Below are 14,349 nucleotides of genomic sequence, written 5' to 3' on the forward strand. Positions count from 1 at the left end.
GTGAAGCTAATATTGAAGAAAATATTACTTTGGCATGGACAGGAGTACCTTCCTTGCTGTCCATCTTTTATAAATGCTTGAGCTTTTGAAGACTATTTTGTAAAACAACCCAAGTGTCCTTCAGTGGTATTAACTAATTTCTAATAAGTGAGATCTCTAAATGTCGATTACTATATGTTTAAAATCAGTGGAAAATTATTCGAAGTATCAATGAATGGAATGCTTAAAGAAAAATATTCTTAGCTTTTGAAAGTTTAGCAAATTGCAGTTATTATAATAAAGCTTGTAAACAAAGACATTGAAATTTATTCCTATGAAAGCTAGGAAGGGATTAAACACATTAGGTGGCAAAAGTTCAAATGGTGTTGTAAGGTTTAATTCTGACATTTTATAATTGTGTTTTGGAGTATCTCCTCTTGTGGGAAGAGTCTTCTTGATGAAACTCGTGTTTTTATTTGGATAAGTTTATATTCTCATCTGAAATGAAATAAGAAGGCTTACAATTTTGTAGCATCTATATTAAGCAAAACATTTAAAATAATAAAAAAATTATTTGATGAGTTTTGTCTTAAAATATTTAGTGAAGAAACATACTTTGGAAGCAAAAGAACAGACCTGAAAATAATTTGGTATTTTAAAATAGTTTCACATCTTTACCTGTAGAGAGAATATTTTTCTCAATTAAAAATTATAAATGCAGGGAAGAGCTAATTGAAGGTATAGATGATTTCAAATTGACTGGCCATAAAAATTAACTTTGGAGAAGATTATGGGCAGTTTTATGAAAAATTAAAAATAATAAACTGAAAAAATTTCTTCAGAAAAATGCCAGTGATATAAAATTGAGGCATATGTGACTTAACAAATTTTTAAATAGAAACAAAGAATAGTAAAAAAAAAAACCCAAAGAATATTTTGTTTAACTTATGTTTTAATGATCATATAGTTATAATGATAAGGTTTTAAAATTTTTTGTTTTAATGTACATAGGTATGTCATTTTTTGAACAAATTCTGTTCATTTTTTGATATGTATTTTTAACTTTTTAAGCTAATTAACAGCTTATAGAAAAGTTGGAAGGTTAGTATAAAGACATTTTGTGTACTCTTCAGATTCACTGATTTTTAGTATTTTGCTTCATTTTTCTATATACATATTTCTATATACATATTCTGTATACATATATACATATTCTTATTTTCTATATACATATTCTTATTTTCGGAACCATTTGAGAGTAGATTGAATATATCATATCCCCTTAATACTTAATTATGTAGAAAGAATTTTAGTTTTGAAAATAGTGTTGGGGGCGCCTGGGTGGCTCAGTCAGTTAAGCATCTGCCTTCGGCTCGGGTCATGATCCCAGGGTCCTGGGATCGAGCCCCGCATCGGGCTCCCCGCTCAGCGGGAAGCCTGCTTCTCCCTCTCCCCCTGCCTGCTGTTCTGCTTACTTGTCCTCTCTCTCTCTCTCTGTCAAATAAATAATCTTAAAAAAAAAAATAGTGTTGGAATTGAGCTGTCTTATAGGTCAACCAATGTAATGAAACAGAGTTGTTGTTCGGTAAATAAATATTTCAAAAAATTGTATCATTTCAGTTATTGTAGTGTTCCCTTTTATCCTTGGAAGTGTGATAGGCCGGGCAGTCAGTATGGTCATCCTAACAATAAGGGCACTCAATAAATATTTGTTTTTTTTTTTTTTAAGATTTTATTAATTTGACAGAGAGAGACACAGCAAGAGAGGGAACACAAGCAGAGGGAGTGGGAGAGGGAGAAGCAGGCTTCCTACGGAGCGGGGAGCCCGATGTGGGGCTCGATCCCAGGACCCTGGGATGACCTGAGCCGAAGGCAGATGCTTAACGACTGAGCCACCCAGGCGCCCCGCTCAATAAATATTTGTTGAGTGATTGAATCCGTGCCTTCTGCTTCCAGTGTTATCTTTCAGTGTTGTGAAATCTTATGATCTGCATTCACTTCCGCTGTGCAACATCATACATGCCTAGCAGAGTAATGTGTGTGTGTGCACGCACGTGTGCCTGTGTGTAAGGCTTAGAAGTTGAGAAGGAAGTGGTTAAAGAATATATTTTAAACACCTACAGATATTGGAATACTTTTTGTAAGACTTGGTGGGCCCCAGGGCATATTTAGAATCATGGCTTTTAGAGTTGAGATGGACCTAGACACACATCCTCTGGTCCAACCAGTTATTTATGGAAGAGAAAACTGATGCTTCCAATTAGGCCATTAGAAAAGTGGGACATTGGGGCCCCTGGGTGGCTCAGTTGGTTGAGTGTCCGACTCTTGATCTCAGCTCAGGCCTTGATCTCAGGGTCATGAATTTGAGCCCTGTGCTGGGCTCCACACTGGGCATGGAGACTACTTTAAGAAAAAAAAAGAAAAAAAAAAAGTGGGACATTACCTCATGATGCTTTGCCTAGTGCTCCTTAGACCTCAGAGATTTTCTTAGTGAACAGCTTGGTAAGGAGTTATCAGAACTGTATTTTTTATTTTGTGACCATATAGTAAATGTGTTCACCAACAAAAACAAGGGACAAAGCCTTTTATGTCTTTTTTTTAGCTTCAGGAGAGATGTGAGGGCTTAATTTTTTTTTTAAGTTTTAAAGCCAAGGAAATGGTGCTAGGTATAAAAGAACTTCAAATAACTTCGAAATTCTTTTAAAAAGTTTTTAAAATGCAGTAAGTTGTAATCTGTTTATTCTCGTTTTCCTTTTAGTATTCTGAGGTAGCCAATAATCTCATTGAAGAATGTGAACAAGCTGAACGACTTGGAGCTGTGGATGAATCTCTGAGGTTTGATTTTTTTTTTTTTTTGCAGTAGTATTTTATGTTTTTTTCTTGTGAAATGGTAACTTAGAAAAAAGGGATAACTGTACCTGTTTTCTTTATTTGAAGTGAGGAAACGCAGAAGGCTGTTCTTCAGTGGACCAAGCATGATGATTCCTCAGACAACTTCTGTGAAGCTGATGGTATAACGTTTTTTTATAGTATGCATTTTGTTTAAAATTGGGTGTAAGGGAAAAAAAATCTTTTTTTTTTTAAGATTTTTTATTTATTTATCTGACAGAGAGCACAAGTAAGCAGGGTGGTAGACAGAGGGAGAGGGAGAAGCAGGCTCCCCACCGAGCAGAGAGCCCAATGCGGGGCTTGATCCCCGGACCCCAGGATCATGACCCACGCCGAAGGCAGGCACCCAATTGACTGAGCCACCCAGGCGCCCCTGAAAAAAAAAATCTTTTAAAATGGTTTTTAGACCTCAGTTTCTAAAGTTTGGCAGTTCCTCAAAAAGCAAAAGACAGAATTACCATATGACCTAACAATTCAACTGCTAAATTTGTACCGAAAAAGATTGAAGACAGGGAAACAGTTACTTGTATGCCCATATTTGTGGTGGCATTTTTCACAAAAAAAGGTAGAAATGACCCAAATATCCATCAACAAATGAATGGATAAACAGAGTGTAATAAATACATACAATGGAATATTATTTAGCCATAAACAAAGTTTTGATATGTGCTGCAACATGGATAAACCTTGAAAATACTATGCTAAATGAAATAAGCCAGACACAAAAGGACAACTGTTGTATGTTTCACAGAGTAACCAGAGATTAGCAGAAGGGGAGAATGGGGTGTTATTGTTTAATGGTTAGAGCTCCTGTTTGAGGTTATAGAAAAGTTTGGAAACGGTGATGGTTGCACAGTGTTGTGAATATAATTAATGTCACTGGATTGTACTTTTAAACATGGTTAAATGGTAAGTTTTATGTTACATATGTTTTACCGCAGTTAAAAAAAAACAACCAACCCTCAGTTTCTGGAAAAAATTTACCTCCTGAGTCTGAGTCTTACAGTTTTGTGTATCTCAGTAATATATAAAATCTATATATTATTTTTGTAATATACACATTTTGCATAAATAGCTCAAATGTAGAGATTGAGATTGTAAAAACTTGCTTTTGTCGTACTGGCCTTGGGTTGTTACATATTTTCCTTGATGATGGTGTGTGTTGCTTTTGGAAAAGAGAAGAATGAACCATGAGTTGTATCTGAGATATGGGAAACTGGGCCAGAGTTCTGGTACTGTTCAAATCCAGGAGCCCTAAGGCCCATTAGAACCCTTTATTCAGATTTATGGATTCCCCTACTTTTCCTTTTTCTAAGTTGAATTGTTAGCCTTTTAATTGGCTAATCAAAATAAAATCAAACTGAGTTTTGGTATCCTCCAGTGGCTCTTTTGAAGCAGATTAATGATCTTAAAAAAAAAAATAAGCAAAAAGAATAATATAGATCATTTTCATTGCAAGTGAGAGACAAATCCTGCAATTCCCTCCAAAAAGAGGAAGGCAAAGAGAAAGTACTTATTTTTAACTTTGTGGTTTCATTTTGGGGGGAAAAAAAGAAACATATGCTTTCCTTAATGTAAAACATGGTTATGCCTTGGTGAATAATATTTATAATCCTTTATTCCTAATTCCCAAATCTGAAAACTCTGAAAAATGAGTATTTTCCCCCTAAGTTTAGCACAGACTCATTTAGTGTGAACATTCACATGTTTCACTACAGAAATATTTTTGGTGTTTGATTAAAAGTTGCTGCCCCAGTCCCTGCTGGAGTAATTATTCAGTATATTGTTGCATATGCTATAATACTTTTCTAAAATCTGAAAAGTTCTGAATTCCAAAACACATTTGGCCCCAGGGATGTTGGATAAGGAGTTGTGGACTTACACCAAGGTTTAGACTAGTGTAGAAGGGGGGTAAAATGCTCTCCCAGCCCCTTAACTTTACTATCTTTTTCACAAGGATTCTTTGGCCTGAATATTACTATGAGATAAAATTAAACTTTTAACATGCAGCACATATTTTTTAGACCTGCAGTGTTACAGAAAGAACAGTAATACTTTAACTTTGTTTATCAAAGTGTACTTTGGAGACTACCTGCTTATATTTGTGTAGGAAGGACTGAGAATCAATAATTTTTATCTGGTGGAGTTCTGTTATCTTGGAATCACTTGTCCCTTTATATTTGTTTCTTCTGTTAAAGGAGGGTGAATATTAAAAAAAAAAAAAAGGATAGCTTTGTAAGGAAGATATAATGTATGTAAATGGTAGGTAGAAGACAGAAGGTATTTTGTAAATTTTAATTAGAAATTTGAGCTTTTGTCATCTGACAAAATATGGCTATAGTAACAATTTTTAAAAAATTTTTTATTTATTTACTCTGAGCAAGTGAGAGAGAACACAAGTGGTGGGGAGGGGCAGAGGGAAAGGGAGAAGCAGACTCCTTGCTGAGCAGAGAGCCCAACGTGGGGCTCCATCCCAGCCCAGGATCATGACCTGAGCCGAAGGCAGACACTTAACTGACTGAGCCACCCAGGCGCCCCAGTAATAATTATTTTTTATTAAAAAGTTGAGGCAAGATGAAGTATTTGTTATGAGTAAAATTATGAGTCAACTAATATTTATGCCTAATTAGGCAAAATATTAAAAATTTAATTATTGGTAATTTGTTTTCAGTCTTAAAGTACTAGATGCTGAGCATTATTTATATGTTTTAAAAATGAGGGTTATTTTTTATGAGTTTATCCTAATTTGCTATACTGTGGCAATACTTTGAGTATTAGTTGAGATAAACAGGAGTATCTGTTCCTGAACCAGAGGATCCCATACAAATTTGTTTTCAGTTTTTTTTTTTTTTTTTTTTAAAGTAATCTCTACACCCAGCCTGGGGTTTAAATTAAGAACCCCAAGATCGGGAGTCACATGCTTTACTGCCTGAACCAGCCAAGTGCCCCTGTTTTTAAGTTTTTACTTCTACTTTTTCTAGTTATTTTAATTGCCACTTCTGCATGGACTCTCAGTTATTTCTAGATGCTGTCACTGTGCTACTTCTAGAAGCAAAATTTCCCCTAATTTATGTCTCTAATGTACTGTCAATTGGGATGAAAATAGCCAAGCTTAGTTTTATTTTTGTTTTTGTCATTGTGTTTTTAATAAAAAGTAGGTACTTTTTGGGACGCCGGGGTGGCTCAGTCGTTAAGCGTCTGCCTTCAGCTCAGGTCATGATCCCAGGGTCCTGGGATCGAGCCCCGCATTCTGCCTTTGGCTCAGGTCATGATCCCAGGGTCCTGGGATCGAGCCCTGCATCAGGCTCCCTGCTTAGCGGGAAGCCTGCTTCTCCCTCTCCCACTCCCCCTGCTTGTGTTCCCTCTCTCGCTGTCTCTCTCTCTGTCAAAAAATAAATAAAATCTTAAAAAAAAAATTGAATTTCATAAAAGAAAAGGTAGGTACTTTTGAGAGCTTGATGGACTTCTTATAAGTACCTGTGTGCTCAGATTTTTGTCATCTACTTTGGTTGCTTTTTTGCCCACTTCATTTTTTGTTGGTTCCTGTTGTTAAGCTTTATAAATGAGGAAGGTATTACTGTATATTAAATAATTTCCCAAAGCCATTGGAGAACGAGGGGACATTTTTTTGTTTCAAAGTTAGAATCCATTACACAAACTTATAGAACATATGAGAAACCAGTATCTCACCAATTTTTGTATGTTTTTTCATTGGTATCTGTAATTAACTTTTCTATAATTCTTATCTTTTCATTTTATTAGATAGCATTTGTACTTAACAGTTTTGTTGATTGTAAAATGTCCTGTTAAGATATCTCATAATACCACTAGCTAATATGTGTTATACTCGTACCGTGGTTCTCAGCACTTTGCACGTATAAACTTACTTAAGTCTCACAGTAACACTGAGTGTTATCTCCATATTATAAATGATGGTACCAATGCTTTGAGAACATATGTGATTTGCCCCAGGTTCCACCCTGAATAAGTAGTAGAGCCTGGATTCTCACCCAGGCACTCTGGCTCCAGAGCCCCATGTGCTGCTGTTGGACATTTAGGTTGCTTCTAATTTTCCCTTTAATAAATAATGCTGATGCAAGTATCATCCTGCTTATAATTTTTTGCAAGTTTAGGATTATACCTTTGGGACAGCTTTGTAGTGGATCTTGATGGTGGTCATGTAAGAAGGAAGTTTTTGGTAATAAACAGTGTCTGGTAGTAATACATCTTCATTGATCCTAGTTACTGAGGAACTGCTTACAGTTAATGTGGAGGGAAATATATAGTATATTTTTCATCTGGATAGCTTATCAGAATTAAATTACCATGTTTCTTCTATTCTAAAATTTACATATTCCTATTTTTTACCATTTTTAAAAGCAGGATGCTTTTGCAACCAGTGAGTACATTTAATGTGTCTGTTTGTGCCTTCCTCTTTTCTCTCTCATCTTTCTTGTAAAAGATTGTTTTTAAAGTCTGGAGGCACTGTTATATTTGTGGTGCCTTAGAATCAGTGGAATATAGTCTATTATACTAGTTTTTTAAGGTAACTGAAGAAAAAGATTTAATGGAACATTTCATTTTACAGACATACAATCTCCTGATGCTGAATATGTAGATTTGCTCCTTAATCCCGAGCGCTACACGGGTTACAAGGGGCTAGATGCTTGGAAGATTTGGAACGTCATCTATGAAGAAAACTGTTTTAAGTATGTGTCCTTTTCACTTAGAAAATCCTGACATATAGAGTGATTTTTATTTATAAACAAATAAACAATTAATAATGACTCTAAATTGCAAATCACATTTATTTTGTTAAAGGATGCATCTGGACATAGAAACATGCTTATTCATTAATCCACTTCTCCTCTGGGGAAACATGGGGACATGAGTTTCAACAAATATTTTTTTCTTCTTTAAAAGACATAGAAAAATAAATAAAAAATCTTAAAAAAAATAAAAGACATAGAAAAAATAAAAGACATAGAATAGTATAAGACTTTTACGGGAGTATTGTAGACATTTCACAGGTGTTTCTCCAGTGGATTATAGAATCTCATTTTATAGATGAAATAACCTAGAGCCAGCCAGGTTTACTTCATTTCCCAGGATCATATTCTTAGTAGTAAAGAATAGTAGTAAAGACTCCTAAATCTCTTTTTGGTGCTCTGTGTTCATCTTTTGAGGCTCTAGTTATTTTACCTGCTTTCAAGTTCAAGTTAAGTTAATTTCAGAGAATAATTATAATAAGTAACACTTGAACACTCACTGTGTGCCAGACTTGTGCTAAGCATGGTACGTACATTTTCTCTTTTAGTCCCTGCGATAGCCCTGTGTTGTAGTCATCACTGTTTACAGATGGAGAAACTTGAGACTTGCAAAGGTTAAATGATTTTTCCAGTGTCAAAAATCTAGTAAGTGGAAGAACCCACTTCATACTCTCACTGCTACAATAGAAATAGTTTCATCACTGTGTGACTGGGACATGCTTCAAGTTTACCTGCCTCTTATAAACCACTGGCTTCTAACCAATGTGCTTATTGGTTTTTGGAAGGAATTTGTGTGTGCATTTGCATTATACTATCTCAGAGGTGAGGAGAATTCTGAGAAAATCTTTGGAGTTCCCAGATAACGGTAATAATACATTTCACTGCATAAGTCAAATATAAGAGATTAGCAGTTATGCTTACACCAATAAAATGTCAAGTCTGTTTCTTCTTCCTTTTTTTAAAGATTTTATTTATTCATGAGACACAGAGATACAGAGACAGAGACAGAGAGAGAGAGAGAGAGAGAGAGAGAGGCAGGCTCCCCCGGAGCAGGGAGCCCGATGCAGGACTCGATCCCAGGACCCCGGGATCATGACTGGAGCCAAAGGAAGACGCTTAACCAACTGAGCCACCCAGGCGCCCAAGTCTGTTTTCTTCTTCTTTTTTTTTTTTAATGATTTTTTTTTTTTTTTAAGATTTTATTTATTCATTCATGAGAGACAGAGGGATAGAGAGAGAGAGAGAGAGAGAGAGAAGCAGAGGGAGAAGCAGGCTCCCAAGGAGCAGGGAGCCCGATGCGGGACTCGATCCCAGGACCCTGGGATCATGACCTGAGCCGAAGGCAGATGCTTAACCATCTGAGCCACCCAGGTGCCCTGTTTTCTTCTTTTTTGATTTGAAGAATTTCTCCAGTTTTGAAGTGGAGAATTTTCATTATTTACTCATTTCTGCCGTGTGTTTCATTTAAATTCCCTGGTTTATTATTAGGAATGTTTGACTTAATTGGCTTACTTTAAAGGTTTTTTGTTTTGTTTTGTTTTGCTTTAGATTTTATTTTTAAATAATCTCTACACCCAACTTGGGGCTCTAACTTACAACCCCAAGATCAAGAGTTGCATGCTCTACTGACTGAGCCAGGCACCCCTAAAGGTTGTTGGTTTTTTGTTTTTGTTGTTTTTAATATGAACTAAAATAGAGTCCAACTGAAGCATTTGTTAGATTTTATATTTGTACTGTAGCTATTTCCTAACTAATTTTTATTATGATTCCCAGTATAAATATTTCTAATATATAAACAATATATGAGGCACAAAATTCAGTATGTTAAAATATAGCTTACATGTTCTGTCCTCAAAATGTCTCAAGTTGTGAGAGTTCATAAAATTCAAATTGCAGACAAAGCAATCCCTACATTTTACTGATACTAATGAATATTTAGTTTGAGATTTAAAGGCACTTCAGTGACATTTTGACTCTTTTTTTTCATATTAAAAAATACCTTTTATTGAAATCATAACAAACTTGGTGGCCACAGGGTCAGTTGACATACATAAGGTTAACTAAGTGGAAAATAATCTACCCACAGTGCTTTTTCCCCTTTTTCTTTCCATGCTTGGTTTGGGTATTTATATTTCTTGCTTGTTTGTCTTTCAGTCAGGAGTGCGCTTTGTGCCACATGCAAACACACATATGGGTACATGTAATATATGTAAAAACATTAGTGACTAGGAGAAGAGCTTAACGTGTTTTCTTCCTTTGTTTGAAGAAGTGATTAGGAAATGGCTTTCTGGCTGCTACAATGGGAAAAGATCAGAAACTATTGCTAAAACAAGCAATTAGAGAAAACTAAATATTTTATAAGCTCAGTGTTTTTAAAACAGTTTGATTTTGGATGTAGTCATTAAGCAGTTCTCTGAGATAATTTCACTTTTACTTAGATAATTATAACAAGATAGGTAACATAATTATATTTTACAATTTAATTCTTTTGTTTCTAGGCCACAGACAATTAAAAGACCTTTAAGTCCTTTGGCTTCTGGTCAAGGTGAGTTATTTATTTGCACTGTTATATTATTTATCAGCCAGTGAACTTTGGTTAAAAGGAGGAGGAAGGCCAGATAAGAGTTAGGAAGAGCATTTGAGATCATATATTCCTGTTTCCATAGAAGTTATGCCTCACCCTTACAGAGAAATTGGTGTTTAAAATATTTATACCTCAGTAAGGAGTATTTGTGTAATGAAGTTCATGGTGTTAGATTATCATAGGGTGGAGATTAGGTTAAATATTTATTCTGTGATTTTTACATAATATGTGTTTAGTTTTTTACTATTTTTCTTCAGTTTCTAGTTAAATGAATATCCACAAAAACTGCCTCAAATCTTTCCCAGAACCTGAAATGATTGTACATTATTGGGAGTCTGATTTCAAATTCACATGTCTTTATGTTTCACTAACATTTTTCATTTTCTCCTTCCACACAAAATCTTGCCCAAATGTTGCCTTTTCCACCTTCCCTGACTCTCCTAACTGGAAGTAACCCCTCTCTCCGCATAAAGTGATCTTATGTCACGTTTTGTGTCTCTTACCCCGTTTCCACTGTCTGGCATTATTTTACTATTACGTGTCTATTGATCTACCCTAGTACTTTGGGCATATGGGGAGTATTTATTGGTTTCATCTGTTAATAGAGAGCCTGACACATAACAGATGGAGTAGTTTGTTAAGTGAATGATTGATGAAAACTGCTCTCCTCATTTAATGGGCTTGACTACCGTTGGGAAGATCAGTTGTTCCTTCAACAAATGATTACCCTCTGTTTACTATGTGCTAGGCACTGTGCAGAGGCAGAGGGGGTGTAAAATTGAAACTCAGAAACCCTGCCCAGTCTGTAATAGGCAGAATGATTTGTTGAATAAACCAGTTCAATGTATGATTTCAGATTTTTGCTTAGGAAATCTATATCCCTGTTCCCGTCATACGTGCTTACTGATGAAATATTTGATGTGCTTTTAGCAAATGTATAAGTTTTTCATTTTTTAAAATTTGAAAAGCTGATCTCATATAGTCAATAAACATAAATTTCCTCCTGGAAAGCAGTGAGAGTGCATGATTCCCTAAATGTTGGCAGACTAGTCTTTCTTAGATTAGAAATGAAAGAACATCTTTAAACAGGAGTTTGGGTTTATATGAGTCACATATAGTAGCTCATTGGAAGCTATTGATTTAATATCAGATGAGGGCAAATTCCTAGATAAGGGGTGATCCTCAGTATGAACTCACATTATGATCTGATTATCATAAATATAAATGGGAAAAATTTAAATGTTTATCATTAAGGAACTGGTTAAATGATTTATGGTATATTCATTGAGTAGAATACAGCCATTAGAAATATTGCTGAGAATTTGTATTCATTTAGGTCAGTAATGACCAATAGCACATTGAAGAAAAGAAACAGGCATCAAACAGTATGTATATTTTTGTAAAAACATACTTAATATAATATCTAAATGTCTATATGCAAAGAAAAAGGACATTTACCAAAATGTAAATGGTATTTATCTAGGGCAGAGGGAGTTATGGATAACATTTTTTATTTCGTCTGTTTTCTTTCTTAAAAAAAAATGTATTTGCAATGAGCATATGTTATTTTAATAATCAAACAATGATGGCATTAAATAAGCGTGGGCAAAATGAAGACAGTTTTTTTAGTAGTAAATGAGCAGCAGCTTACAAACTGCCAAACTGTGCATAATTTGAATCTTCACAAATAGTCTTTCAGAATATTCCTGAATAAGGTAAAATTTTACAGCGTCAGTCTGGAGGTTTCAAAGCAAGAACGCAATTCTTTAGCAGAAACCATGTTATAGATTTAGGATAAATAAATGTGGAAATAGGCGCTGCCAACGAAATAACCGTAAGTCCTTAAGGTACTTGAGAGTACTCTCAGATGATGGATTAGATTTGTCTCTCCCATCAGCCTGTATTAAATCTTGCACGAGCTGAAACCACTCCTTACCCAGGCTCTTGGAGATGATGCCCTTGAAGCGAATCCGGCATAATTCCTATTTGCCACTAGATAGATTTGTGTCACGAGCGTCTCCCTCAGATTTTGCTTTATACGGGTGAACTGATGGACTAAAACTACAAAGTCTTATTTTTATGGAAGTATAGTATTTTAAAGTGACATCTGGAAGGACTTTATAATAATCAACATTTTGTTTTGCTTGTTTTGCTTTTCAGGGAAAAGTGAAGGTAAATATTTCTTTATCATATATATATGAACTTGCTGATACATTCAGATGTTTATTTGGCAAACTTTTCTTCCTACTTCTAAGAACTCCTGTTTATCTAAAATTCAGGAGTTGAAAGCACAGGTTAAGGGAAAATGACTGTGCCTGGGATCAGGCGGTAGTGACAACCGGCCTCAGCCTCTGATAATTCACTTGTGCATTTTACCCAGTGCTTGCAGAAGCTAGGCATTCTGCACCGCACCCCCCACCCCCTGCCCCGCCCAGCTTCTGTTAGGGAAAACCTCTCCTTTACTCCTGGAGGAGACCATAGAGGAAGCTTCTAGGCATGGTCACAGTGTTGCTCTACCTGCTTCCAAGGCTCGTGTTCGCTCTTGGGGGTAGTTATTGCCAACTCTTTTCGTTGTAATGCTAAAATTTTTGAAGTATTTTAGGTTTACTTTGTCTTTGTGAGAATCTTTTTGCTTTCTGAGTGAAATTGGAGTGATTTTTCTTTTTCTTTTTTTAAGATTTTATTTATTTGAGAGAGAGAGAGTGCACAAGTGGGGGAGGAAGGGGGGCAGAGGGAGAGGGAGAAGCAGGCTTCCCACTGAGCTTGACGTGGGGCTCGATCCCAGGACCCCGGGATCATGACCTGAGCCGTAGGCAGACACTTAACCGACTGAGCCACCCAGGCACCCCTAAAATGATTTTTCTTATTCTTAAGGCCATGTGTTTAACCATATGAAAAGCAAGGCAGTACTTAGCTTTAGTCCAGCTAGATGAAATTGCTAAATGTGAAGTATCCCGTTCCTCTCCTTCAAAATTTTGTCTTCTGAACATTAGTTTTACAAATTGCTTTTGTATTCTGTCTAAATAACAGAATACCAATGTCTGATAACATTGCTTTTTTATTATGCTTTGTATTATTGTAAAACAATAATAGCTAAGTAAAATACTGAATCCGAACTGTACTATTTGGAAGAGAAATTCTTTAGCATGAGATTATTCTTCCAAAGATGCCTCATATTTTATTACTGTTAGTAGTCATCTATAATTTTCAGGGGTTTTTTCCTGCCCTCTTCCCTATAATTTTCAGTTTTGAGAAATTTTATTCCACCTTGGGTATTCTTAGCTATTTTAGAGGATATTATTTCAGTTTTTCAATACTGTTTAAAGACCTCACCCTGTCTCTCATTGTCAGAGAAAATATTGTTAGCTTGTGGAGTCTATCTTTAGAGAAATTATCTTGTTTATGCATATATTTACAATTTTTCATTTTGGTCAAATTTGAAAGAGTTATCCCTGACAGCTATCATATTAGGTGATTATCTAATTGGATCACAACCATGTGACGTTGAGGATAGCTACTTCAGGAACAGAACTGAAAATTTCATTGGAAGACTAGGTCCCAAGTAGTATTACACTCCCATCCCCCCTGATTCATGGTCCCAAACTTGAAACAAAACAAAATAAAACAAAAACTCTGAAGGTTTTTTTTTTTTTTAAGATTTATTTATTTATTTGAGAGATAAAGAAATAAATCTTAAACAAAACAAAACAAAACAAAAAACCTTCAGAGAGAGAGAGTTTGTGCGTGCAGGGGGAAAGGGAGAGAGAAAAGGAGAGTCTTAAAAGAGCAGACTCCACACACGGCGTGGAGCCGGACACCATGCTCAATCTCATGACCCTGAGATCAGACCTGAGCCGAAACCAAGAGTCGAATGCTTAACCAACGGCACCACCTAGGTGCCCCAACTCTGAAGGTTTTTATAAGGAGACAAATCACTTGTAATCCCACAACCCCAAAATAATTGATAATGGTAATGGCTAAGACTACGTGCCAGTACTACTCTTCTAAGCAATTTACAAGTATGATTTCATTTAATCCTTCCAGCGTTCTTAGGAGATATTATTTTTATTTCCATTTTATAGACAAGGAAAATGAGTGCCAGAGGGGATTTGCAACTCAGCTAAGTCA

General features: G+C 35.6%; 1 protein-coding gene across 2 annotated transcripts in view; it reads left to right on the forward strand.

Annotated features, from left to right (window-relative positions):
- ERO1A (endoplasmic reticulum oxidoreductase 1 alpha) overlaps positions 1–14,349 on the forward strand; it is a 56,498-nt gene that overhangs the window by 20,206 nt on the left and 21,943 nt on the right. Inside the window, exons 5-9 of one of the 2 annotated variants that reach the window (XM_027572790.2) lie at positions 2,738–2,814; positions 2,917–2,990; positions 7,457–7,577; positions 10,136–10,182; positions 12,382–12,393. In XM_027572790.2, coding sequence (XP_027428591.1) covers positions 2,738–2,814; positions 2,917–2,990; positions 7,457–7,577; positions 10,136–10,182; positions 12,382–12,393 — 331 coding nt within the window. The remainder of the gene's footprint in view (positions 1–2,737; positions 2,815–2,916; positions 2,991–7,456; positions 7,578–10,135; positions 10,183–12,381; positions 12,394–14,349) is intronic. The other variant, XM_027572791.2, reaches the window with a different exon arrangement.

This window comes from Zalophus californianus, chromosome 6 (assembly GCF_009762305.2).
Source record: "Zalophus californianus isolate mZalCal1 chromosome 6, mZalCal1.pri.v2, whole genome shotgun sequence".
Taxonomy (NCBI): domain Eukaryota; kingdom Metazoa; phylum Chordata; class Mammalia; order Carnivora; family Otariidae; genus Zalophus; species Zalophus californianus.